The sequence below is a fragment of the Catharus ustulatus genome, chromosome 16, assembly GCF_009819885.2.
Source record: "Catharus ustulatus isolate bCatUst1 chromosome 16, bCatUst1.pri.v2, whole genome shotgun sequence".
NCBI classification, from domain to species: domain Eukaryota; kingdom Metazoa; phylum Chordata; class Aves; order Passeriformes; family Turdidae; genus Catharus; species Catharus ustulatus.
This window is the reverse complement of record NC_046236.1, coordinates 2,905,226-2,932,757: the sequence shown is the minus strand read 5'-3', so window position 1 is coordinate 2,932,757 and position 27,532 is coordinate 2,905,226. Positions and strand designations below refer to the sequence as shown.

The 27,532-nt window shown below is 45.3% G+C and overlaps 1 protein-coding gene across 5 annotated transcripts in view; it reads left to right on the top strand.

Moving 5' to 3' along the window:
• Nucleotides 1-27,532, top strand: part of AXIN1 (axin 1) — an 84,488-nt gene that overhangs the window by 32,878 nt on the left and 24,078 nt on the right. For all 5 annotated transcript variants that reach the window (XM_033074038.2, XM_033074034.2, XM_033074035.2 and 2 more), the window contains 2 exons: nt 20,030-20,170; nt 27,198-27,294. In XM_033074038.2, the coding sequence (XP_032929929.1) occupies nt 20,030-20,170; nt 27,198-27,294 (238 nt within the window). The remainder of the gene's footprint in view (nt 1-20,029; nt 20,171-27,197; nt 27,295-27,532) is intronic.

Sequence of the window (27,532 nt, the reverse complement as noted above, 5' to 3'; positions counted from 1 at the left end):
TCCCATCTCCCAGGCACCAGGAGCAGGCCAATTTTCAGCATAACGCACAATCTCAACTATTTTATTGCTTAATTTAGGCCATAAAGTCCCTTTGATGTGTTGTGTAATGCAACGTTCATTCTGAAAAAGTGGGTGGAGTAGCTTTATGGTATTATAAAAATAAATAAAATGCCTGGCAGGATTTTGAAACCACATGGTCATTCCTCCTCTCTCTGCAGATAAGTTGATTGTTGAGAGAGAAATCTTGCTTAATATCTAACTTTGGGTGATTTATTTCTCCAGAGTCCTTTCATCTCCAGTATGTATTGGGTTATCTGTGCCTTCTAATCTGATTGTTTTAAGTGTGATCAAAGAAACCAAGAGAATGCACTTTATTTTCCCACTGTATGAACAGAATGCTGTTTGTACAGTGCATTACATCACCTGTTCCTGCTGCTCCTGAGTCCTGCACCAAATGGCTGTGGTATAAATAGAAAACAGAATGGACTTGTAGGGGGTGATGAAATTTGTTCCACTTGCTGAGTAAAACAGAGTTAACTCAATGAATGCTTTCTTCACGCCCAGCTCTACCTCAGCACACAACAACACGGGTTGAAAATGTTTGGAATAACTTACTCGTGCAGTGTATGGAGCTGGCATTTGGCAGCCTCAAGGAACTGGGGTGAAAATCCATGGGAGATGGCAGGCAGGGAGACTGTCCTGTCGTTGAAATTGCTGGGATTCTTTCCAGGCTATGCAAAGGAAGAGTTTGGCTTTGCATCAGCACCATGGTGGTGTTGTAGCTGCGATGCTCCACGGCCAGGGGCTGTTGGCAAAGGTGGTCGCTGTCCTTGCCCAGGCTTGGTGCTGCAGGATCCCTGCACACATGGAGGGCTTTGCCATCCCAAACAAACCCCTCTGTTGAAAACAGCTTGCTTTTGGAAGGTCTGGAGGAAGCAGAGCACAGGGATCCACCTGGCTGTTGCAAACTGTGCATTTCTGGGGGATAAGCACCAAGGAGAAGCTGTGATTCTCTAGGAGGCCCAGGAGATGCCTCTGATGTTAAGCCTGGAAGCTGCATTTCTCTGCTTGATTGTAAAAATGCCCAATTGAAGAAAGAATATTTCTGATATGTCTTAGTGCTTCACCACCACAGAACCTCAGTTATGTCCATAGAGGACAGCTGTCCTCTCTGCAGCTTTGCCATGTCTCCCCTCGCTAATGTCTCCTGGCCTTTTCAGGGGCACTGAGCAGCATTTTCACTCCAGTTATCTAATTGATTAATGTATTTAACTTGGAACATTTGCTCTCAGCCTGTGTTTGACTTTCAGTTTCTTACTTCTCTTGTAGACCAGGAGGGTAATCTGAGAGCCTGGACATTCTTTGCTAGCTTTTCCAAGCAGTAGCTGTTGGCCTTAAAAAAATTACATTAAAAAAAATAAGTCGTCTCTCCTTACTGACCTTGCCTTGACACACCTACAGGCTCTCATGAAAATCCCACCCTGAGTAAATAGTTCATGTTTTTATTCAGCGGAGAACTGCCATGCATCAAAAGGTCAGGAAAATCATTTGGGAGATAAGGTGTTTTTATCTTAAGTAATTAGTCCTTAATGTTTGGTTGGTTTTTTTCATTTTCTAATTGGACTGGAAGTTGTTCTTGTGCAGTGTGTGGTCACCATAGGAATACTGCACTAAAAAAATGCCTAAAACCTATGCTACACTACCCCATCCTGCCCTGCCACCCTGTTTGCTGGGAAGCAGAAAGCCATGGGCATTTCTGACTTGCCATTCCAGCAGAATGAGCTTGGGACCACTGTTTCCTCATCAGCCTCCTGGTGCTGATCATCTGATACTCATCAAAGTTTTGCCCATCCATCACTGGGCTGCTGGTGGTTTTCTCTGTCTGTAGTCCCCAGGTTGGAGGAGCAGGAAGGAATCAAGGAAAGGACAGAAGCATGGAGTTTTCCCTTTGGATGTTGTCGCAGTGTAGATTAGGCAGGACTAACGTGGACTTCTTGGCCATGGCTGGGTCTCCTCCTTGCTCAGCCATCATACTGTACTGTGGGGAATTACTCTTCTCTGAGCAAACCAAGCCACTCTGCAGTGGCTTTCTAGTGAATTACAGGGAGATGACATTGTTCTTGCAGCAGTGGATGATTGACCAGGTCTTTCCCAGTGTCCCTGCAGGGTGCTGGGCAGTAGGAATGGCTGTGCAGTTACCTGGCCTTGCCCTGCACATGGGTCTGCCACCTCTGGGTGCAGCAGGAGACTGAGCTGCCTCTCTGCAGACTCACCAGCAGCCCTGTGCTCCTCACCTCAAAGTCATACAGCCAAAACCCTTCTCCTGTGTTGTTTGCACAGTGCTGGTGTTTGGAGGCCCCTGCTCACTCAGCTGAGGAGGGGAAATGCTAGGACTTGTATTAGGGTGGGGGATTTTCCACCCCTTGAGGAACAGCATCTTCCTAGGTGATGTTTCAGCTTTCCTTTGGTGTGATTGGATGATGGGCAGGGACATCCCTCAGCAGTGGCTGGGAAGCTCCTGTGGCTCTGAGCTCTTGTGTGTGACAGGGACTGAATTCTGGGCTACACACTGATGATGATGATGAGCTGAGCTCTCTATGGTTTTATTGCTGCTGTTGCAGATCTTAGAGGTGTCTGGTTGGACTCTGCAAGTTGATGGACACAGTCCTGCACTGAAATAAACTATCTGCTTGAATTCACCTGTTGGGGTAACAACCCAAACCCGTGTTGTGCTCCTTCCACAACAGAAATCTATAGTTCAGTGTGAAACACTGCTAGACTTTTTTTTCCCCCAGCTGCCTTATGAAAAAACACCTAACAAACACATCCAGAGGTGTGATTTACAGCTGATGTAATTAATTTGTGTTTGTGGGCCTGGCCCCCTGCAGTCTAGCTGGCAGTTAAGAAGAACAAAAATCTAATCTTAGAGAAGATTAGGAATTCTTTGATAAAGGTTGAGCCAGGGCGATGCTGCCTTATCATTTGTACTGTGTCCTGTGGCAAATCTGTTATTTAAGTTGTTCCTAAACCAGCAGCATCTCTAGTCACCTACCTCTTTTTTTTGCAAAACACAAATCTTCAAAATGGGCATAAAACAAGACTGAGGCAACTCTAGATGCTTGTTACTGCAGGAGTGCCCATCACAGGACAGTCAGAGCCTGAGCCTGCTGTCAGTTCTGAAGTCTGTCCTTCCCAAGCCCTTCTCATCCCTCCCACCCTGGGGTGAGTGAGCAGCACAAATCCTGTGCATTGGAGGAGGACTGGAGAGGAAACAGGCAGGGAGGCAGATGGCACAGGCAGCTCCAAGCAGGGAAGCCTCGGTGTGCTCAGCCCCAGCCTGGCTATAGCAGGATTTGGTCCCAGCACACTTCCAGCCAGCATGTCATGGCAAGTTTCCCCAAACAGCAGTTTCCACTTTTCCTCTTTGGTGTCTATTGTTTTCCTATTTGGGGAACTGGAATCCATGATCATATTGGAAATGTGGTTAGCATCAGCCTCTGAGACAGCAGGGTGGGTTTTTTCATTTCAGATTGGTCTGAGCCTGAGCACATGTTCCTGTGGACAACTCAAGGGCTGCACAGCTCTCCTGTGACCCACACACTTGGGCAATGATGCAGCACTCACTGTCTTCACTGCTGAATGACCATCCCATTCCATCTCAGGAGAACTGCAAAGTGCTAGCTTGGGCTAAATCAGGCAAATTGTCCCTTGATCGCAAAGTGAATTTCTAAAAGGAGGAGGTTGCCCGAGTGCTGATGGTTTACATTTAGACATTTCATGCATCAGGAATAGGTTACATTCTCAATTATTTTGATTTCAATCTAATGTGTTAATAATGTGAGTCTCTGAATGAAAATGTATTTCCAAGTTGCTTTAAGTATTTGCTAGCACAGTAAGTTGAACACATATGTGAAAGAAAGGGCCATCTGATGAACTGCTATTGTTCTCTTAATTCAACCCACCCCATTTGGGCCACTCAGCATGAATGGCTTTGTGTTTGCTAATAAAATCATGCTATGTTCCCTGCAACACATGTTCTGCATGTCCCAACTAGTCAGCAGCAGTAAAACCTTATTTTTATAAGGTTTGTAATGTTACCTTCTCAACTGTGGCTCCTTTTAGATACAACAGTGCTTCCAGGTTTGGTCTTGGAGCACACAGGGATGGCCATAAGCCTGTGTTTCTGGCTCATCTCCCCCCTTTCCCTTGGACCCTCGGGCACTTGCTCCCTGTGTGGCTCATCAGTGAGTGTGTGTACCTCCTCACCTAAAGGGTGCTGTGTCAGCAGCCACTGGAAGAGAAATAGGAGTGTTCTCCTTGGACTGCATCCTCCTCTCCCCAGAATGTTTGGATGAGGCCAGGTTGCTTCTTGGACTGTCTCAGAGAGTGGCTGTGGACTCCACAATCCCTTTTACCTGCTGGGCTTAGGAGACAAAAAGACAATGTGGGAAGTGCTCTGCTGTTGCATGATCCAGGAGAGCTGCAGCCATCCCGACAGTTTCTTTGGGCAGTCCCTAAGACGGGGGGATGAAAAGCAACCTCTGCCTTAGCACAGCATCTCAGAGGGGGCTGCTCTCAGCAGTTGGCTGGCAGTGGTCCTCCACAAGCTATGTCCAAGCTGCAGGGAATCAGTATGCAGAGCAGTTACTCCCTTTCCTTGGCACATTGTTTTTTAAGGACTCTAGGGTAGAGGGGATTAGACCAAGTTCTTAGGGGAGGAGAATAGCCAGCAGGGGATGGCTGGTCATTTTTGTTCCTTTTGTAGCACAAACAATCTCTCCCTTACTACTCATAAGGCTCGTGAGCCTTTGTGATGTTTATTTGGCTCAAAGATTTGGAGACCTCTGGTCTAGATAGCTCTCCAACTGAGAAGGGGAATTTAGGCACTTGTGATAGTGTGGCCAAAGAAATTACAATAAATATTTGGGAGATTTTAGTGTTTGGCATTCATCAAGAATGGTTTAGCAGAACAAAATCTTTAGTGGAAAGGATGGAAGTCCAGCTGAAATGACAAAGATGTGCCTGGGCTGGCGTTGGCACATCTTCCACACTTCAGGGATTAGAAGGAATTGTGTAATAGCAACATAATGATCTGCAGAACTGGCTCATTTAAACTTCAGCTGCTTTTGTTTAGGAGATGGACTTAAAATCTGAAACTGGGTCAAAATCTTTTCTTGCTCTAGAACTAAAATGTTTCAGACTTCTGTTTGAGGAGCCCTCTCCCTTACTGCTCTTCAGCCAGCCCTCCTGGGCTGAATTTCAGCCAGACAAGGTGACCTTGGCCTGCTAGTTCTTGTCACTTGGGAAAATGGTGTTGATCAGGATCGGATTTTCTAGGGTCTGATGACCTCCAACACATCCTGTCCTGCTGATGGAATCATGCTCCTTGGTTCCTGTTTATGACTGATAGAAATGTCTTCTTTCTAAGGTGAGGAGCTGAGCAGGCACCGTTCTGGGGGTATATTCAGTCTCCTGAATTCTTACCATGTTTTCACTGAAGGTCAGTGTGAATTTTACATCAAGCTGTGGATGTATACATAGCCCAGGAAGGTCACTCCTAGAATAAAAACCACTGGCAAATACTGTTCTCTCTTCCCTGGATGTGACAAGGTACCAGCAGCAAAGGTTGGCTGCAGTGTCACTGTGCTGTCACATCATGTCACACAGGAGTCCCACATGGCAGCCACAGATGTGCAGGCTCAGACAGACATTGGTGTCACAAGCTCCTGCATGTTTTGATTAATTCATCTACAGTTTTCATACATGGGTTCAGGGACGGGTACTTTCATCAACTTTGTGATCAAGATGTGTGCCAAGGATATTATGAGTCATATTTCAGACTCACTTGTAGTTTTGGAGAGGGGATTAATGGGGATGTTATAATATTGCTCATTTATGCTATAGGCAGAGCTGGCAGCAATGACTGTAGTCATGGTTGCCCAACATTCCCCATTATATAAAACTTTATTGTAGTTGCTCATATCTTTATCAGACTGTGTTTTTTGGTGTTCTTCCATGCTGAGATTCTGCCTCAGGCTGAATTATTTTGGCAAATTTTAGTAAAAACAGAGGGGGAGGAAATTAGGTTGTTTTGTTCATGTCAGAATCTTACAATTTACTTTACATTGATAACCTTCCAGTTTTCCCACTTTGAAGCAGGGGTTTGGCAAGTGGGTTGCTGGAGGTGGGAGGGATGCTGGCAGCTTGAACTTGTATTTTGCCATCCATGTGAGAATCTATTCAATATGACTGAATTATAAGCTTGTGAAATGGCACAAGCTCTATAGAAGGTGGCTTAAAATTTTGGCAGCCAGACTATATGAAAAGTGTATTTACTGTGATGGTGCTCATGGCTAAGACTTCAGAGACAGGAAACTGCAATTCCTGCTGCTGCTGATCATGGAGCCTTCAGCACTCATTGTTAGGCGAGCCCGCTCTCTTCTCACAACCTCCAGAAAAGGAACTCACCAAAAAAAAAGGCTTTTTGTGCAGTGACAGGGAGGAGATGAAGAGGGGGAGTTCCTCCCACGGTGAGCAGGTGTTGGAAGCTAGCAAGAGACAAATACCCTGGACAGGGTATTGGAACTGGAAAGGGATTTTCCAGTGCCTCCCAGAGGCACCTTTTGGGTGTGTAGCCCAAACTGCCTGTACTTCAGCCTTCCTGCTTTTTTCATACATGGAGTGGGTTGAGCCAGAGGAGCCAACAGAGCAGGTAGGAAGGAAAGTGCACAGGGCATCTGCATTGCCTCTTGTGTCATTGAAAGGCCCTGTAGTAGAAGAGACAGAAGATGCAAGCAGGAAAACAGAGGTTGTGTGCTGGCTTTTGCCAGACCAATGCTGGAGGACAGCTCTTCTCCCTGAGAGAGTCACTGTGTGTGCTTCAGCTTTCCAGCTGCCACTTGAGACCCAGACCAGACTTGCTGGTGTGCTGAGCATGCATCGAGGCAGAAGTCTTTAAAAACACTGAGTGTTAAGCCCAGAGCATTTCAAATTGAGCACCCAGGTCTTGAGAAAGTTGTGACATTTTCAGCATTGCAGTTAGCTTTTTGTGCCTAAGAGAATAATAGTTTTTCCTTCCTCCAGAGCAGCAGCACAAATAAATGCAAGATACACTTGTGGAAATTGCCAAGAGGAATCTCCAGCAAAGTGAGTGCTGCACTCAACATGAGATTTGGGTGATGTAAAAGTACAAAGAGGGGGAAAATAAGGCTATGAATCCATTTATCCTGTGCCCTGAGCAGATGAAGTTCTGCAGAGAGGAGATGGTTAGTGATACATGAACAAAAGCGATGTTTTGAGCAGAAGATACATTTTTTCCTGCTTTTGGGTTGCTTTTCCCTGCTGTCTTAAGAAGAAAACATGTAGAGCAATGATGCATTCCTGTAGTACATTCCTGTACCTGGTCAGTGAAATTCTGAATGTGGCCCATATGCACCAGTAACAGATGGTAGGTTTGTGTCATACAGATGGGCTCCGGTGTTTCACAGCTCTTGTGCTCCAGGCCATACACAGCAAACAGCCTTTCCCTTCATCTGTGAAATTTCATTTCTGGTTATGGCACATGGGATGACTGCAATGTGGCAGTGGGTCAGGTGAGCTCCAGTGCTCTGCTCCTGCTATAGAAGAAGAAAATGGTGTCAGTAACACATCATGTCAGTTGGGGGTGATTGCAGACCCACCCACTGGCATCCAAAATGCAGAATTAAACCACGTTTCACCTCTGGGGCTACAAAAATGTGGCTTTTGCAATGGTCCTATGCTGTATTCAGTGTTTGGGGAGTTGTCAGCTGGAGCATTTGAAGTGTTTGTAAGACCTTCTTTCCATGTAGATTTTCTGCTGAGATCAGTTGTTCAGAGCACTTCAGAGTGTCTCCACACTTTCCCATTTTCACTACTTGTCACTGAGTCTCTGGGGCCTCCTTCCCCTGTTGAGTTTGGTTGGGTGTCAGCAAGTACCTTGTACTCAGAATTTCTGGAGGGATTAAAATGTCATCAATGGAGCACACAGAGTTTGCACATCTAGCCTTGTGTCTTTAAGAAACTGAGGTAAAAACCAAATACAGTCATCTTTTATCTGAACTGTGGTTAATTTGATCAGAACAAAAAGAACATTGCTTGCATTGTCACTTATTCTTCCTATGTGTCAACTGTTAATTGTATAAACTGTTAACTGTTAGTTGTATAAAGATAAATAGGAATGGAGCAAGGCTTCAAACAGCTCTGTTATAGCACTTGGAGTGGACATGGTACTTCAGATATATACACCACAATAATGCATCCCAGATGAAAAGATACTGTGGAATTTGTGCAGTAAAGGTAGAAGTTCATATATCTGCCTGTTCCAATGGATGAGAACCAAACCAGAAAAAAATCTTGACGGCAAAAATAACAACAAACCCCAGCACAGTTCTTGAAGTCAAGTTTCACTTGCTGTGAATTGCTCACAGGAAAAACAAGCACAGAATTTGCCCAAGCAGTGGCCAAACCTCATAAGGGGATGGACCACAAGAATCAACCTCCCGAACACTTAAAGGTGTTTCACCTCCCCCAGGTCTGGAGTTTAGCTGGACCCTTTGGTATTGCTCTGTCCCAGGAATGACCTTGTGAGCTCCTGTGCAATTTGCCTATGAGCAAATTGGCAATTTGTCAATTCTTGTTTTAATTTTTCCCCCCGCCGCCTCTTTCAGCTGATTTTCTCTACATTTTAATACACGCTTCAATGAGATGAACTGGTTCTTACACCTTGGATTATTTCGAATCCCTCTGGAGATGTGTCATCCTCAGCAGCAGAGCATTCCCAGCACACAACCTTGGAATTACAGTCAAGGAATTCCCAGTAAACAGGGATCACTGACCCACCTGCCCTGGCTCCTTTTGGATGTTGGTCTCCATCTTTCTCACTGCTCTGAAATTCTTTGCTCTTGGTTTGCCAGTCAGACACCAAATTTAGATCCATTTGTAAAAGAGCAGCCATGAGAAATGGGAAACTGAATCTACTGACTTCATTCTTCTTTTTAAATATGACTTTGTGTGACCTTGATGCAGCGATTGATGGTTTGGCTTCCAGGTCTGGATGGAGATGCAAGGTTTGGTGACTGTCCCAAAACTAGGACTGTGAAAGAATACTTCATGCTCACCATCTAAGGAAAAGTTACTTTAATCTTTGTTTGAAAGAAGGGCTGTTTGTAGCAGCTTCACAAGACTGTCTTCCCTCTGTATGCCTATTTTCCAGGGACAACAGCAAGTTCTTGCCTGCTAGTCTGTTAAACTCTTAAAAAAGAAATAAAATAAGTATCTCTAGAAAAGGAAATACCCTTTTTAACAGCAGCGTCTGTCTCCCTTAGACACAGTTTCTGTGTTTTACATTCCTTTTGGTGGTTGTTATTACAGTTCTTCTGAGGATTTGTCATTGCTGTCAACCTCTAATAGACCTTGTCAGAGGGACAACATAACTCAGTCCACTCTCCTCTTGCCCCAGCCCCTGCATTATATTGGCCAGGTCGTCTTGAGCTGTGAAGGGAAAGTCAGATTACGAGCTCCCAGTAGAGACCAGGAGACTGAGTTAGGATTTATACTTTTGTTGTGAGGCTGACATCTCTTTGGAGCTGAGCAATAAATAATACAGCAAGTTTAAAAGCTTTTTGCAGCTTGCCAGTATGTTGTTGTTGATACAGCCTGCCGTTTGTTAACATGATCCAACAAGTATCCTTTAATGACCCTGTTTGGGGAGCCTGGGAGACTCCAGTGCTCTGCTAGAGAAGCTCCTTTTCGTGGTGCTGTACTTCTGAGACCTACTTATCTCTTATGGTTGCAGACAGCTGATGCTTATGAACTCTTGCTCATTATAAAGTACTGATTGGAGGCAGAAGCCTTCTGCAGGGGTACTTCTTTTCTGTCCCAATCTAATGGTCTCTTGACTTTAAACTTGAATGTGTTCCCTAGAGGGAAGTAAAGTTAAATAAGACTTTGCAGGAATTATTAATGCGAAGGTATGAAACATCTTTGTGAAGGTCTTTTGCTAGACTGAGTTGTTTTTTCATGTGCTGCCAATATCTGATCCCACTTCTTGACCTTTAATATATACTGAGAGAGAAGATTAGGATGTTTCTAATCAGCTGAATCTCCCCTTTGGGAGCGCTATTAAATCTTGACTCTCAGCTTTATCTCTGCCAGGTCTTGCCAGCCCTCCATGGTTTTGGTTTTGTTAACAGCTGAGGTCAGAGTTCATTCACCTCAAAGGTTCTTGTTCAATGGAGGAAGTTTCTTGGATCATTTCTGTAGGACTTGAGACACCAGCGAGCAACTCTGCTTGGAGGCAGACCCCTTCTCTTCATGTGTCTTGTGAGCCAGACCTTAATCAGTGAAATAAAGGCTTTTATTTTGTGCTGAATTACTGCTAATTCTGCCCACCTCATCATTAGTAGGGCTTCGGCAAAGGTCTTCGTGAGCAAAGCTGAGTGGTTTTGAGGTGCTAAGTTAGGTGCCTCGTAGGCATTCAAAATATTACCTCAGCTGGTTTCTTCTTCCATCCAAATTTGTAATTTCATTAAAATTCCAAGTTTGTTGGCAATGAATTGGTAACGAGTATTGAGTTTCATACCATTGTTTTGAGGGGAATTCAAGTGAGGCTAGCAAGTCTGTGGTTGTGCAGCTCAGCTTATGTTACATGGCCCAGTGGTACAGGCAAGCAGTTTAATGTCAAAGCTGCAAGTAGTCTTTGTAAAACAGAGCCCCCCTGAGCTGCATATCTTCATTTCAGTCATCTGTTGTGATTGAAGTATTGGGAAATTTATCCCTGAAAGCAGTACAACAGTGGATTACAGTGCTGGGGTTGATGCCCTTCTGATAAACTTCGGTGTCCAAGGAAGGACTGAGCATCCGTGGTCTTATTTAGCCCTTGGATTCCAGTGGCTCCCATTCCCCAATGTGGTCCATGTACCTTGGGGATGTCCCTGCCCTGGCCTACGTTTTTGAACACTCCAGAGCCTCAGTAGGTATGTAGGAAGGCAGGGAATGATCTGGAGTAATTGGCCAAAGTTGGATGCTTTGTTTCCATCCAAAAACTTACTCATTCTACAGGCCTTGGTCTTAAGTTACTGAATTTGCAGAGAAATCTGCTCATAATTTCTTTCTTGTAAGCCCTTTCTTGTTGAACAGAAATTTTGGCAAAGAGAGTCAAGTCACTGGAGAATCCCCAGTTCTGCCTGGTTATACCAGGCCTCCTCAGATCTTTCCTTGGAACAAGCAGGCAAGAGGAAATACTTTCCATTTCAGAGAAGCATGGACAAACAATGTTGCTTCAGACAGAGAAGAAAAGTGGCAGACGGAGTTACAGTGCTGAATCCTGCTGGCCAAAAGCATGCTCTTGCCTTTATTCAGTCATTCCTGGAACACAGTGTTCTTATTGTATTCCTCCTCACCCCGCTCAGTGCCTCTCCTCGGGCTCAGGGCTCGGAGATGCCCCAACCACGGTGCTGGCAGGTTTGGGGGAGTTAAAAAAAGCATCAAACACATAACATCTCAGCCATGGAACCTCTCCCTCCTTGCCTGACGTTGGGAAAGCGTGTGTTCTGAAAACCTGGATCCCGTTAGAAACGTTCCTGCTGTCTGGAAAACAAAGCACTCGCTTGCCTGGTTTAGTCATTAAGTAAATTTGTGGTTTGGTTGAGACAAAAAATAATGAAGAAAAGCTGTTGAAATCCTGGGATTAATTTGATAGTTTGCAGGCAGTGGTGTTTTTAAGTGGAGCTGCTGCCTTCTTTATGTTGTGAGCAGACCCAGGTACAAACCTGGGCTTCCCTCTTTCCCTGTGCCTCAGAGCCAGGCATTTGGAAGTAATTTGTTCCACGAAGGCTCTTGGTGTGGGTGAGGGGGTTGCTCCAGGCCGGGAGCCGCCGTGCGTGGGTGTCGGAATGCCGGGACACGCTTTGGGCTGCCTGTTCCATCTGAGAGGGCTGCAGGCAGGGACGGGTGGTCACTGCCTTGGCATGGCCTAAAAGGCTCTGAGCCATCAGGAGTTTGGCTGCTGTTATTCCAACTGTGACATGGTGGCCCCTTCTGGGAAGAGCTGTTTCCTCTGGACCTCCTTTGCATCTCCCGGCTGCCCCGCCTGCCTTCCCAGGGAAGCAAAACCTGAAAGCAGAGAGGCCCATGCAAAGATCCCCACAGCACTTTGCAAAGTGTTTCCCCTCTCCACCAGCCCCAATTTACCTGGGACAGTCCCCAAGGAAAGCAGAGAGCAGGGAGCTGGCACTGAAATGCTGTCTGAAATGCCTGCTCTGTGTGTTCATCCACTTAACCGCACATATGTATGTATATATATGAAATCACTTGTATTAAACATAGATGTCATTTCAGTCTGAGGAGCCAATTAGCAGAGTGGAGAACTCTTGCCAATCAGCCTCTTGCTGAATTTTCCCCAGCTCTCAGTTTAAGCAGGGGAAAGAAGACTGCATTATCAGCCCTCTCTACCTGTGTCCGTGCTGGCCCCAGGGAGAGCACATTTGGAGGGTCAAAAAATCAGGATGAGGACTCAGGTCCCACTTGTTTCAGGGGTTAACGTGTGGATGTTCAGCACATCCCTTCATGAGCTTGATTCTGTCCCTTCCAATAAAATATTAACAGTTCTCCTGTAATGTATTGTCTGGCAGAGGCCAGGACGTGGGGGTGAGTGTGGCTCATGGATGGTAGCAGTGTACCCTGGATATCCAAAATGCACACACACTGCTAGGTTTGCCCTTCTTTTGTAGCTTCTTAAGTCACTACAGCAGCTTTTGGAAGGCTGATGCAGCCTGGCTGCTCTAAAGCAGTGAGGCTTTTGTTCAGTTGCAATTAATGCAGTCAGATATCCTGTATATTTTATAGAAAATGTCCCTAATATTGTCAGCCTTTCATGATGGGTAAGGATTCATATGAATCATGTCATCATTTTAAAAACCAAACAAAACTACTATGCTGTGGTATAAACTCAGGCTAATATATTGAAATTAATCTAGGCAGATACCTGTTATTGTTAGATATGGAACAGAATGTTCTGCAACATTTGCTTTATTTCAGGAAGATAATCCAATTGTCCTGTTAACTGTTGTGCAGCCATTGTGCTGCCCCCCCTTTTTTATTTTATTTTAAATAATTACTCTAGAGAAGACATGCATTGTTTTTAGGAAGGTGTTGCTTTAATTGTTTTTCAGACTCAGATTTTTGCAGTTTTGATTTTAAATCTGTAACTAGAGGACAAAATCCTGTATTACACTGGGGTGATGAGTGAGCACAGCCTCGCCTCCATTGGGAAGGAGGAGCTGGGAGGGCTGGTTTGGAGATGCACAGTCAGATGAAATCTTGAGGGACTTGTTCTGCAGTTTCCTTGGAACACAGTGGTTTCATCCTGTTGTCTGAAAGTCTTTCCTAAGAAGGGTAGGGTGGCGATAGGGCAGTACAGCCACAATATTTAGCCTATCTAGTCCTTATTTGCCTCCTAAGGCAAACATTTGATTTCCTGTATTTCAGCTTCCTTCCTAGATTTTCTCCCCCACTTTGCTGTATCCTATGATCTAAATTACTGGTTGCAATTAATGCATCCTCTGTACATTAATCCTGCCTGAGAAGTAGCATGTCTTTGGTAAATGCAAAGGAGTTAGAAACTGGAAACTCAGTCTGGTAAATCTTGGATTTAGCTTTTGTAACTGTGCTTTAATACTTCACAATAATTACTGAAGCTCCCCATAAAATAATCTCCATGTAGTCCTAAAATGGAATTGAATGCCTTAGAAGAAAAGAGAAGAAGAGCCCTTATCTGTACTTTTAGTTACATTTTTATTTATTTTCCTTCTTCCTCTGGTGTGGGAGGATGAATACGCAGGAAAGAAGATACAGATTTGCAAAGGCAAGGAGTGCTAAAGAGCGTCGTTTTTTTCATCAGCTTTTAAAAGCCAGACTGTAATCATAAATTCCCTGATAGCTGGAGCATGCAGAAGTCGTCTTTAAGCCTACAAGTGACAGGCTGCTGTTGCTTTTCAAACTTCAGATTTCATTTTTTTGTAAGACACAACTTTGATCTGGTTCCTTTGTAATGCTCTGCAGAGCGCTGGGGCCGCTGCGCTCGCCGGCTGCAGAGCTGGAAGTGAACTTTCTTGGCAAGAGCCATCTGGAGACCTCAAAGAACAGATTAACTTGTCCAGAATTGATGTGATCTTTGAAGAAGCTGCCCTTGCCTGGAACACATGTGATTAGCTTGACATTGGCAGTGATAAAGTTGAGATGCACAGCAGCATCTGAGTACCAGAGTAATTGTAAAGAGTGTTAAATGGAGCAGCCCCAACAATCTGCAATCAGATTATCAGGTAAATCCCCAATTTTAACCTCTTGAGCCGACTTTGCATCTTTAGCACAGATCAAATCCAGTCAGGAGTGAAGGTTTTCAGCTTTGCATCTTCCTAGACTTTTTGTTCTTAGCTCCAAAACACTCCCATGATGATGGTTTGGGAAAAGCTGTATGATACAACTTCTGTGATAGTAGTTGGTCCATCGGATTGGAAGTAGACTTTTCTGTTCAGGTGGTGGATTAATGAAGTCTCGTAAGTCAGAGTCTGTGGTGGATGCTGTTGTAATCCCTTGTTTAAAGGTGACCCTGCTGCTGGGACACTTGTCAGCACGTGCTATTTAGACATGCTGAAGGGATTTGCTTTGGCTCATACATCATAAATCAACATGTGCAGCTTTTAATTTGATTGACTGGTTGTGTTATTGAAATGTGGAACTGCGTGAAGGATATGACAGTCACCTGCTTGTTGGTAGATGTAAGTTTTGGAAGTAAGTGGCCAGCTGGAGACTCAGCAGCCTGTAATTCTAGAAGGACTTTTTGTTTCTTGGATGGAAATAAGTCACTTTTCTAATGATTTTTTTTCCACACTGAATAAATGGAACATGTCAAAATAATGAGCTGGAAGGATGTCTCAGCATTAGACTGCATCCTCCCAATCAAGAATGCAAAATGACCAGAGGTACCAAATAGGAGTAATGCTTAGTGCTGGTTTCCTAGAAATAGTCATCTTCAGAAACACAGGACTACAAAAGCTTGAACTAATTTTTCAGAAGCTGGTGTGAAAAAGCAGGGTGGGAGCACAGAATGAGTAGTTGCGTCCCATTGAGTTGTAGCCCCAGTCTGTGGTCTCAGGGCACCATCCCCCCACAAACACCACCCATCAGAAGAGGAAAGGAGCAGTTGTGTCCTGCTGTGGGGTTGCTCACTGCAGTGCAGGAGGGAGGGCATCTCAGCTTCTCCACCTGCCATCAGCTGTGGTGAGACATCTGGAGTTTCTGCAGAGCCCATTTTGGGATGTTCTTCTGTGGGATTTGCCAACATCCCCAGAACTCCTGCATCTCAGAACTTCCCAAGGTGAGTCATGAAGTTCAGGTGGTTATCAGCTGCCTCATGGCATCTGAAAAATGGAATTTCTACCATGCTAAAAATGAGCTGCTCACCAAAACTGCAGTGACCAAAGGTTCAGACTGTGGCATGGGAGGAAAACTTCTGCAAGAGCTGTTCAGGGAGAATGCATTGGAGTTTTGTGGTTGTCAGCTTCGTGAGTCTTTTCTCTCTTGGATTTGCTAATACTGTGTCTCAAACAGCTGCTTCCTTGGTAGTGCAGGGGTTTGGAGGAGCTTCCCATGCCACCAGGGATTCTGGAGTTTCCAGGGCAGGGAAGTAGGGCACCCTTGCAAGAGGAGGCCTGCCTGGATTCTATCATAGCTTCAATTCTTTTGAGGGAAATTTTTTTCTTCCAGAAAATATCAGTGCCATAAAAATTTAGTGCTGGAGCTGGAGAAGGTGGTAGCAATGAAAACTGATGGATTGATCAGCTTCCCTGTTAAACTGGAAGCTGTTCCAGCCATGCTGGAGTTGCTAGTAGGCTTGGGAAGACCATGTCTCTCAGACCTGCCAGTAGAGTGTTGTGCAACTTATTCCCTCCAGTGGAAATTTAAATTCTACAGAAATTAGTTGCCTAGAGGCCTTTCGTATTCAAGGAAGTTTTCTTCTTGCCTTAGTGGGTTTTTTTCCCATGCTTGATGAAGAACATCAGTGAAGGAGGTACATAACTGGTGAGAACCGAAGGGAGTGCCACTCAGATTTGGCTTTGGAGGCAGGATGGGTGAGCTCTTCCTCCCACTGCGGGTGCTGAAGGTGATGCAATGTTTCCCCAGAGCACACCAGCCCTGGGATTTTTGCATAGAGCAGAGTAACATGCTTGGCAAAGCTTAGGGACTTTGCATCTTTGATTTAAAATTGAAATAGCCATGGGGGGAAGTTGTGTGAGTGAGACTGGGGTTCCCAGGCTGGAAGGAAAAGGATGCCCTTAGGGTCTCAGGATGCAATGAGAACTCCACACAGAGCAAGGGTACCGAAGAGGATCTCACCTCTCTGCTCACTTACATTGAAACTCCAAGATTCGATAGTGCTGATGTCCCAGATGCTGGGTGCTTGATCAGAGGAGTGAGAGATCTGAGGATGGATGGGATGCAGCCAAGACAACATGCAAAATAAACCCAGAACAGGTAGAAGGAAGCATTAAGGAAATTCTGGCTTTTTTTCTACAGCAGTTTAGGCCCTTGTCAGCATTACCAGAATGTGCAGTGATCAGCAGAGGGCTTTATGCAAAGGAAAGGCAGCTGGTCAGGCTGACTTACTCGGGTCGCTGTGATCTCTGTTATAATTGTTCCCTATGTGATTATTTTGAGGGTTGAGCAACTGAGAGCTGCAGAAGAGACATGCAGCTTTATTTCTGCAATGTGCGAAATGTTCTGTGTTCGTTTCAAAAACGCTCATTGCTCTTTCTGTCTTAAAAAATGAAATAAAATTCTGGAAGGCTGCAGGAATTTTTGTGAAGTCTAACTTTAAATGTTCACCTTTCCTTTTATCACCCTTATCAGTGCATAGAGCTCAGTATGTGAGGTTTTTAGCTGACATTTCAAATCGCTCTGAGGGTGCCTGAATCCCTTTTAAAGCAGCCTCCCCTCCCAGATCAGAAGTGACCAGGTTTTTTTGTTAGACTCCATGTTCCTTTAATGTTTTCCTCCTAATAGATGTTGAAAGCGTTCTTCAGAGGCACGGCACAAAACATTCAAATAGTGATACGAGCCAGCTGAAGAGAGTTGTCAGGGAGAGAGAACATTAGGAGAAGGATTGAATACAGATGGATTCCTCAAAAGTAATGTAACCTGTTATGATTGCTTTGAAATCCTATACCCTTTCCTTCTCCTTACGCTTACCAAAAGTTTACATTTGCATTGATGTATTAGAGGCAGAGCTAAAATGGAAGTAATCCCTGCTGTATACATGCTTAAGTGTGTAATTTTAGCTAAATACAGCAGTTGTGACCAAACCTGCATCCTCAGTGAGAAGACCACAGCCAGGGAGTGTTGTGGAACAGCCCAGCCATCCCAACTCCTCCAGAGGTGCCAGGACCCATCTGCTCACTCTTGGCTCTTCAGCCATCACAATTCCACACCCAGCAACCTCTTCAGGTGCTCTCTGCTGCTCTGTCTTTATGTCAACAGATACAAGGGAGAAATGGATTGCCCTGTGCATTTTATTCTATATATCTGAGTGTTTTCTTAGTATACTGCTAGAAAAATCCATGTCTCTTCCAGAGAGTCCTGGCAAAAGGTCCACTAGAAGTTGGTGCTATATTTTAATTGGGTTGTCCAAAAATCATCCTTCTCTTTGCCCTCAGGGAAGGCCTGAGCTATCCATCATTCCTGCCTCAATTTAAGAGGCTGTCTCAGCCTCCATCACACCACTGTCATGTTAGATTTGACAGGAGGGTTGCAGTGCACAGCGCTCGTTTAATGTTCAGAACTGACCGTTCTGCAGAGGGAGACAGCTGAAGGGGGATGGTAAGGTTTTCACTTATTATCCCTTGCTTTTTAGGGTGAACTTGTTCAAATTATTTCCAGTACTTGCCCTAGAAAGCTGTTCTGAAGTCTGATGGAATATAGAAATGAGTTTGCTCCAGTGCACATCTGCAGCGACTGATAGAAAGTTTGCGTGCTAGAAGGTGTCTGTGGTGACTCACCATCCTCAGGCATCCCTGTGCTCATCCCCAACTGACTCTGTATTGTACCCAAGCATGGAGAAACAAGGCTCCTTTCTCTCAAACAGCCATGAAAAGCCTCAGCTGCCTCATTGTTGAATGCTCTTTGCACCATTCTGCAGCTGTGCCAATAAGCTTTATCATCCAAGGAGAAACAGCTTGGAGTTTTGGTTGGTTTGTGGCACATGAGAGAGTTTTCTCTTTCTGAGAGTAGGAGAGTGATTTGTTTCTAACTTTCCATAATGGACCTGAAGCAATATGATTATTCCTAGTGACCAGTGAATATCCATGACCACTTGAATTACAAGGAAGATAGGTTGTATGCCTGAGGATCCAAAGGGCAGGTGAACAGGAGCTGGATGAGCAATGCATTAGCTGAAGGCTGTAACCCTGTCCAGTTCAGATTTTAAAATACTTTGGTGATGCTTCCATCCTGGTACACAGTGCATCATATTTTACATAACAGCATCCAAAAACCTCTGCCTTAAATGGGCTCTCTGCCAGTCCCAGTACCTGTCCTGCATTTATACACCATACAGATTCACACAGACTGCCAGCTTTACCCTTTGCTGGTGTCTTCCTCACCTCTGGGCCCTCCCTCTGTGTGTTTCTCATGGGTTTCCTTGCCTTGTCTAAATGCGTTGGGGCAGGAGTTGCTTTCTGTTGTCTGTAAGACTTTTAACCACTGCAGTAGAACCAGAATCACTTTTCTTGGCAGAACAGGAAAGTGCACGTGTTGCATGATGTGCCCTCCATGGAGATGTTTGCACAGGGCCCGTTGCAAATCACATCCACCAGGTACCGATTACTGAGCTACTAAATAAAGTACTAATGATGCTGGGTGAGCTCTGTGATCTGAACTATAACAGGACTGATTTTCAGAGCTTGGAAAATCCAGGAATTCATCAATGTCAAGATATCTTAAAAATGCTGCTCTTCATGCAGAGGAGCAGGCAGGGAGAGCAGGGGATTAAGTGCTCTTTGGTTTATGTGAACATTTCAGCTTGTTCCTACTTCTGGCACATTACAAAATGACTTGCAGGAGGTCAAGATGCCTGCATGGCCTGTCTGTCCTGCAGGGTGGCAGAGCTGGAGACACGTTGCCAGTAGTGGCTTTTCTGTGCTGGTGGCAGAGTCAGCATGAAGGAATTCGTATCTGCTTGGTTCACAGACCGCTTTACCATCAGGTCTCTTCCTGAGCAATGAATTCATTTTCCAGGTTAGCTCCTGCAGGCAGCCTCCATTCCTTTTGCTAAAGAGAAGGAGGCTGGCCTGTGTGTATGCTTGAATAACAAGGCATGGATTGTGTACAAACCAGCCTTCATAGGTCCCTGAGCAGACTGTCTGCTGGAAAAGCTGGTGTGATTAGGTGTGATTAATGTGATTAGGTGGTCCTTCCTGGTGGAATTTGCAAGTGTCCAGTGTACCTCAGTGCAACACTGGAGGTCAGTTTTAGGTACTGTGCTATGAGCAACAGCTGTTTCTTGCTTCATCTCCTTCCCTCTGCAAACACTTTGGAATAAAGAGGGATGTTAAAGTAAGCATAGAATGGGTGAGCTCTTCCTGTTGGAAGAGCAGAAGCCTATTTTGACTTAGAAAAATGCTGTTGTACTGTCTTGGTGTTGCTTTTAGCTGCTCATAGAATGACAATGCTAAGCAGCTACCCCATGCACTCCATAAACCCTGATGGAAACAGGGTTCTTCCATACAGTCTCATTCCCTTCCTTATCACTAACAGTACCATCTACATTACTCCATTAATTCCTTTTTTTCTTCCAGTTATGACTCAAATTCTTCATGGTTGTGTCAGTGCAACTTAGTGTGAACACAGCTTATTCTGTAGCTCCCATTGAGGCTGGGGCTCCAGGAGTCCTGCCTGGTGATGCAGAGCATGCTCAAGGTTGTGTCCTTCTAACTTGACTCTCATTTTTCTCTCACAGGCATGGGTCGTGGAGAGAACCTGTTAACCCCTACTATGTCAACACGGGCTATGCTTTGGCACCAGCCACCAGCGCCAACGACAGCGAGCAGCAGAGCATGTCCAGCGACGCCGACACCATGTCACTGACAGACAGCAGCGTGTAAGTGACTCCAGCCTGGGGCACAGCCCCCTGTGTCCTCAGCACTGCTGCTCTTGGGTTGTTCTGGGAGAGAGGCTTGCCCACTGCAGGGGCTGGGGGAAATGTCTGAACAGACCATGGTCAAGATGATTCTCACTTTCTTTTCGGTTACTGTGTCACTGTGCAGGCTACTCAGCCTTGCCAGTCTTGTGAACATTTGCAGCATAAAATACTTTTGAGTGATCTAAAATAAATGGTGTTTGGTAGGAGTTTCTGCAATGTTTCTTAAGCCAGGTGTAAGAATTGGTAATGCTGGATGACTTTGTAGTAACTGATTTGAGATACATTTATCTTCTGAATGTTAAGACAGAGCCTTGTACTTACCTGGGTATTTCTCTTGAGATTTTGTGCTGCCTAATTCTCAGAATCACAGAATGGGTCAGGTTGGAAGAGATCACAGTTGGTTATCTGGTCCAACCTCCCTGCTCAAGCAGGGTCATCCTAGAGCAGATTTCACAGAATTGTCTCCAGATGGTTCTAAAATACCTCCAGTGAGGGAGACTCCAGTCTGGGCAGTCTGTTCCAATGCTCAGTCACTGCAGAAGGAAGAAGTTCTTCCTCATGTTCCTGGGCATCAGATTCTGCCCATTGCCTCCTGTCCTGTTGCTGAGCACCACAGAGCAGAGCCTGGTCCATCTCCTGAAACCTCCCTGCAGATAATGGCCATTGATGAGGTCCCTTCTCAGCCATCTCTTCCTGAGGCTAAACAGGCCCAGTTCCTTCAGCCTGTCCTCCTAAGACATGCTCCAGTCCCTTTGTTGCCCTCCTCTGGACTCACTCCAGGAGCTCTGTGTCTCTCTTGTCCTTAGCAGCTCAGAACGGGACACAGCACAGTAGAGGGAGTAACATGTCCCTCTGTCATGGCTCTGCAGTAGGATTGGTGACTGACCAGTTCTAGTTTGTCTGCTGACCACTGCACTTTAACACAACTTGTGCTGATAAGCCCCAGGCAAATATGTTTTCCTTTTCCGTCTTTCATGACAGCACCCTGTATCTCACCCACAAGATTCCTTCCTTAAAGATGGTCTGCAAAGAATGAAAAAAGGGTTTATGAGATTTTGTTGTGACTACATCTCTGTGATAGAAAAGAAAGGATTCAAGGGAAAATATTCACTGTTTGGTCTGGTTTTTAGTAGTGCAAATGCGAAGTGTCTTTCTGTAGAGTAGAAACTCTCTGATTTTTCAGGCGAGAGATAACAGGTTTACAGAATTAGGAGATGATTTTATTAATGGCAGTGCTGTAAACACAGAGTCCTCCAAGAGGCTCGTTTAGTTTCACTGTGAGTGTCAGGAGCTGTCAGACCTTGTTGGAGAAACTTTCCAGGCTGTGCCATGGATGCTGTTAATGGGTGCTGCCACAGTTCCCCAACTGCCCAGAGTTCATACAGTGACACAGGGAGTGTGCAACGTGGCCAGGGGGTTTCTGTGTCTGTGGGGTCGCCCTGCCTGAGCCAGTAGCTTGCTTATCTGGCTCCAGAGAGGCTTGGGGCCATGTAGGAGCAGCTGTGAGTCCATTCTGCACCCTGACACCAGCTCCTCACAGATTATGCACCTCATGTTGTAAAACAGGAGGCAGACTGGCCAAAGGGGCCTGGGAGGAGGAGGAGGATGCCCCCAGGACAGAACCCTGTAGAGGACCACTAATTAAAGGCTCCATTTGATACAAATCCAGCTGCTCTGCCACATCCTTCTGCAATTCTTCATATTCATCAATTTATTTGGAGGAGTGCTCTGAAGCTAGCAGGAGCCATGTAACTTCTTGTTATCAGGAGAGACAGATATAAGAACTCTTCAAAATTAATTAGCTTTTAACACTCCTCTCCCACTGGTCCAGCAGCCTCATGGGGCTACACTGATGGTTATACCTGTGATAAGTAGTGATCATTTATGCCAGAGTTCTTCACTCTCCTAATTTTTATTTCACTAGGCACGGTTTGTTTTTTTCCCAGGCAGAATAATTTCTTACTGGCCATTCTATGCTCCTTTTTCCTTTAGGCATTTTATCCCTCCTATGCCTACCATAGGCTGATTCTAGGACTTTAATTACCACCAACATGTGCACTGCCTTCTGCTAATAACTAACTCAGTCCTAGTGGTTCATTTTAAGTGAGTTTTGAACTTCATAAGGGTGAACCTTTCTTTCTATGCCTCTCAAACTGGATGCATGCAGAATCAAAAATTGGGATTCTGGATGTACAGCCCTGACCTGTGGCTTACACAGACTCTGTTTTCAACACTTGCTCTTCATTACATGCTTTAAAACTCCAGCACCAGATTTTACTTGGATTCTACATGGCACTGCTGAACCTATCTGCCTTCCGAGTTTCAAAGGAATTTTTGCAGAATTGCTCAAGGCAGCAAAAATGAAGAACAACCAGATGAAGTTAAAGAAGGGACTCCTGCTGCTTGACAAGACTTACATGTCTCAGTGCTTTGAATTTAGGCCTCCTCTGAGGAAAATGGCAATAAAAGCCTCGTTTGCTGATGAGCGAGGTTCTTCCCTCTGTGTGCTGTTTACACACAGCAGTCATGCTCAATAATGAAGAAATCTGGCTTCTGCTCCAAGGCAGCACATGAACGAGGTGTGATCCAAGGCACAAACCTCCATCAGACCCTCTATCAGAGAAAAATGTGTCTGGACAATTGGGATGCAAACACTGGCTAACTGAGGAATGCCAATAAACCAGGAGAGCAAAGATGTTCAGTGCTGGCCAGCTCAGGCCAGTGGAGAAGGCAGGCATTTGCTGCACCAGTTCCCTTCCAAGCTTTGATGTTGGATTGATCCCAGCAACATGGGGTTTGGAAGTGGCTCCATGCAGAGCCTCTAGCCAAGTCCTGAGCGATGCTCTGCCTGTCTCAGCTCTTGAGCAGGGACGATTTTTTGGGAGCAGCCAGCTCACCAAACAGATTGTAAAACTGTGATGTTACAAGCACACTTACGTAAAAGGGCAGCTTTCAACAGGATGTCTTTCCAAGCACTGTTAAATATTATTGTAATGGGTTGAATTTATATAATGAGTATGTTATCAGTCCCTGTTGTTGGAGTAGTTTGCTTTTTGAGTGGCTCAAAAAACATTGGTCTTAAATGCCTGCACTCTGCTGATTATTTTTCAGTCTTCCTGTGTCATAGGAATTCCTCTGCCCTTGCAGGCAAAACAGCTCTGGTCCTCTCTGCTGAAACCTGTTTTTATAATCAGCAGGGCAGCTGTGTTGTTTTAGCTGGTTTGTGTGGAGGCAAGGTCTGGGGAGGACACGGTGAGAGGCTCTGGCGAGCGCTGGCCCGGCAGTGCCGCGGCCACAGGTGGGGCCGAGTCTCTCACCGCTGATGTTCAGTGCAGGGTCACTGGTAAGTCAGGGATTTGAGGCTCTGCCTGCCCCGTGGGCTGCTCAGAGCCTGCCCCAGACTCGCAGCAGCATTTCCAGCGTAGTCCTAGACTGCTCTCACTGTCTCAGATAACCCTTCTTGGGGATAGCATCTTCCCAAGAGGAGGAAGTGAGTCTGTGGGTGGGAGGGGTTGTCACAACAGAGATGCTTGAGGCAAGTTAAGGCAACTGTAGGTAGGAGGCAGCAGCTGAAACCATTGAATCTCCATGTGATCTTCCAATTCGGCTGCAGAAACACATTAGGTCTATATCTATCCTGATTTCTTCAAGAGCTTACATGGTAAACAGGAGGTAATGTCTCCTCTTTAGCCCAGTGTTGTGCTCCAGCTGAACAATGCTGCTTCCTCTGTGTCTTATTCTTATCAGGTGTCCTGGCTTATCTTAGTTGGGAGACAGCTTTGCCTTCCCCCAGGCACTTGGGAAGCCCTTGGTGCCCCTGGGCTTGGCCAGAAGGATGCTACTTCTTTCCCAATTCCAGTCAAACCTGCTCCAGAGGAGGGATGGCCAATCCCCCAAACAAAGGGATTTAGAACAGTGGTTATTCCTTCAAAAAGTCTTGCAGATTACATGCTATTCTTTGGATGACTGGACCATAACCAAAATGCCTGGTGATTTTCCTATCATGCTTCTTTATGTGAGAAAAGTCTCTTGTGACAGAGGTGCTTTGATAAGAGTAATTGGTAGAAAATACCAGTTTGGCTGTGTATTTGTTTCCTGTCTTTCCTAAGGCTAGTGATCCAGAATTACCCCAAGTTTTCCTATATTTAAATAAGTCCAGCAGCATTTTAATTTAAAAGATCGCTCTCAAATGATGATTTGGGCATAATGGGTTGGGTTTGAAGTCTGTCTACAAAGGAGCAAAGATATCTCTTGTCAGAAGAGTTGCAACTGCAGAGCCACAGCCAAACAACTGCTCACTGCAGGTCAGTTTGGAGAGGGGAGGAAGCCTCCACATTTCCCAAACAATAAACTCATTGCATTATCATTATATAAACAATAGAAATAATCACTGCATTTCAGCACTGAGATTTTTGGTGCTAAAGAAAATCATGTGATGAAACAAGGAAAAACAGTTTGAGAAAGTTTTATTTTAAAAGTAGATGTACTGTAAAAAATAGTTTAATTTTTTTATATATATATATATATTTTTTTTTATTTCTCTATCTATTGAAAATATCTCAAAGCATGCTACCTGACAAAAGGAAAACAAAAGTACGGTATTGGTTTTCCTTGCTTTCCCCCCATCTATTGAATAAGGTTTTGTTGGGATAAAATTAAAGTGCTTATCTTTGAATTTGCTTCCTCTGGTTGAGTTGGCACAGTACATTGAACGAAGGAATGTTCCAAGTTCAGAGGTGGCATTGGGGAATCTAGTTAAAATGACATCAAAGGCAGCACAGCGGGGCTGAACATGTGTTTGAAGCCGGATAGATTAGAGGCCATTATCAGCCTTTCGCTACTGTGCTGGGAACAAAAGTCGCTCTTTCCGCTGGGACTGCTGCTGGGGAGAATTAAAAAAAAAAAGAGAGAGAGAGAAAGAAAGAAAAATTGCACTTTCTAACATAATGCCGCGTTCCCTGCGAATGACCGTGTGGCTTTAGTGTGCGAGTTGTGTTCTGGCACCCGGGTTTTGTGCACTGGTTAAGCTGAAATGTTGACTATTGATGCTGACCAGCGATGGCTAAAATAATCCCCCAGGTTTTTTATTCTTCCCTCTGAAAAATAAAGTTGCAGTTGTTTTGTTACCATCCAGTCTAGAAAAGGCCACATCACAATGCAGTGAAACTGTTTAACCGTTGTGATTCTCATCATTAAAGAAAATTAAGCCACCTAATGAACACTCTTATGATCCCTGTACAGCAATGTGGGGAAGTTGTCCTGCTCCCAAGCCGTGTCACTGCAGGCACAGCAGAGATGATGCTCCCAACACACTCTTCCTCCTCCTTCATTACCTGCAGCCACTCACCAGAGCTGTAATTAGCCTGGCTCATTTTCTGTTCCCTCATTTGTCTTCCTGCTAAAAAGCGCTTGCCATTAATCATGGGGTTTGTTTTATTTTATTTTAATGGTGTTTCATTTCGAATTACTGGGTTGCTGCATGAAATTAGATTCTTCTGATGTAGGTTGGTGGTGATTCTCTTGCACTCACATTTCCAGGGAGCCAGCAGAGCAGCCAGCATGATGGGAATGGGAATGAAAGCTAATGGTGGCCATCCTCACAAAGGCTGGTGCTTGTAACTCAGGAGGTGTGCAGGCAAAACACCACAGTAAATCAAGTTTCTCTTGCCAAATGGCACCTTGACTTTAAAAATCTATGGGTGAAACTGTTTGGTTTATGTTCTGGAGGAGCAGCTGGGGAGGAGGATAGGTGTTAAGGACATTTGGCCTGTGCAAACCTCTTGTGTTGTGAGATGTGTCAGGACTGGCTCGTTTTCACAGCTCAGAGGGGTGCAGGGCTGGTAGAAGATGTGCCTGGAAATTACGTGGTAGCTGAGACAAACCAAATCCCTCCATTCATTTCCACCCACCTCTGTGGCTTTGCATGGCCCTCCCAAGCAGTTACCTCTACTGAATCAGGGAAGTGTGTACTATGAAAAAGCTCCTAAGTGCCAACCTCCAGGCTGGCATTTGTTCTTGCGTTTGTTGATTTTCCCCAAATAACACAAGATCACCAGGAGGTGGATCTGTGTCCTTTCATAACTGGGCTCCACTCACTCATCTTCTCCTGCTCCCTGGGTGCGAGCAGGGTGGTGGCAATAGAACGAAAATGCATTTCCTTTCTTTACCTGAAGTCACACTTAGGCAGTGATGCTTTGCCATTTGGGCTGCTTAGCAAAGCCTGGTGCCTCTTACCCACTGACTCCTGTGGCCCAAGGATTGTGGCCACCACTGTCCTTCCTCTGCAGAGACCTCTGTCACCACCTCTTTCAGCACAGGCACACAGCCCAGCAGAGCTGGTTCACTTGGATGGTTCACTGCCCATGACATCCCTTCCTAACCTCATGCAGCCTCCTCTGGAGAGGGGGCTGGTTCCTGGTTCTTCCCTCCAGCAACTCCAGTACCAAGCCCATGATTTCAGACTGAGCTAGAGAACCTGGGAGCAGTGGAGCCTATACCCCTTGCTTTGATAAGCCATTTGAGCAGCTGTCACGCTCTCTTAAAAACATATACCTTGTTCCCTGACCAAGTTCCCCTTGGATTAGATGCTCACTGAGCTCCCACTCCTTCTTCTCCCCCCTCTCTTATCCTGCCCGGTGGTTTAATGTATGTTACAGACTCTTTAACAGAAAGCAACCAACTATAAAAGGTACCAGGATGCAGTCCAAGTCCTTCTCCCTGCCCTCTGCCTTGAGCAGCAGGCACAGGAGCTCTGCCTTGCTCTGCTCCTGGTGGATGCTGTGTAAGTCCTCCTGGCCCCCCATGCCAGAGCTTTTTTGGTTCGGGGACCTGCGTGAGCCTCGTTCTCTGCATGGGTCCCTCTTACTCTGGGCATCAAACATGAAGGAGTTTCCTACCAGCCACTCTGTGTCAACAAGGCTTGAATGAACATAACATGTCAGAGAAAGGCACTAAAGCAGGGCATTTTGTTGTTTTATTCTGGCAGAGATGGGATCCCACCGTACAGACTCCGAAAGCAGCATCGCAGAGAGATGCAAGAAAGTGCCAAAGCAAATGGACGCGTGCCACTACCTCACATTCCTGTAAGTAGCACTATCTCCTTCCCAGGGGTAAATATGCAAAATATGTGAGATGCCTAGTAGACAGTTGCTCTGCTTGTGCTTGAGTTTAATCCCCCTTAGTGCTGTATATTGCTTGGGGATGCTTTAAGATGACATACATTGTGCTAAGAAAAGGCTTGGAACCTTCTGCCAAAATCACCATTCAGGGCTGCCCAAAATACAGAATTTTTCTTAACCATTCAGTCGGTAGCTGGTTGTT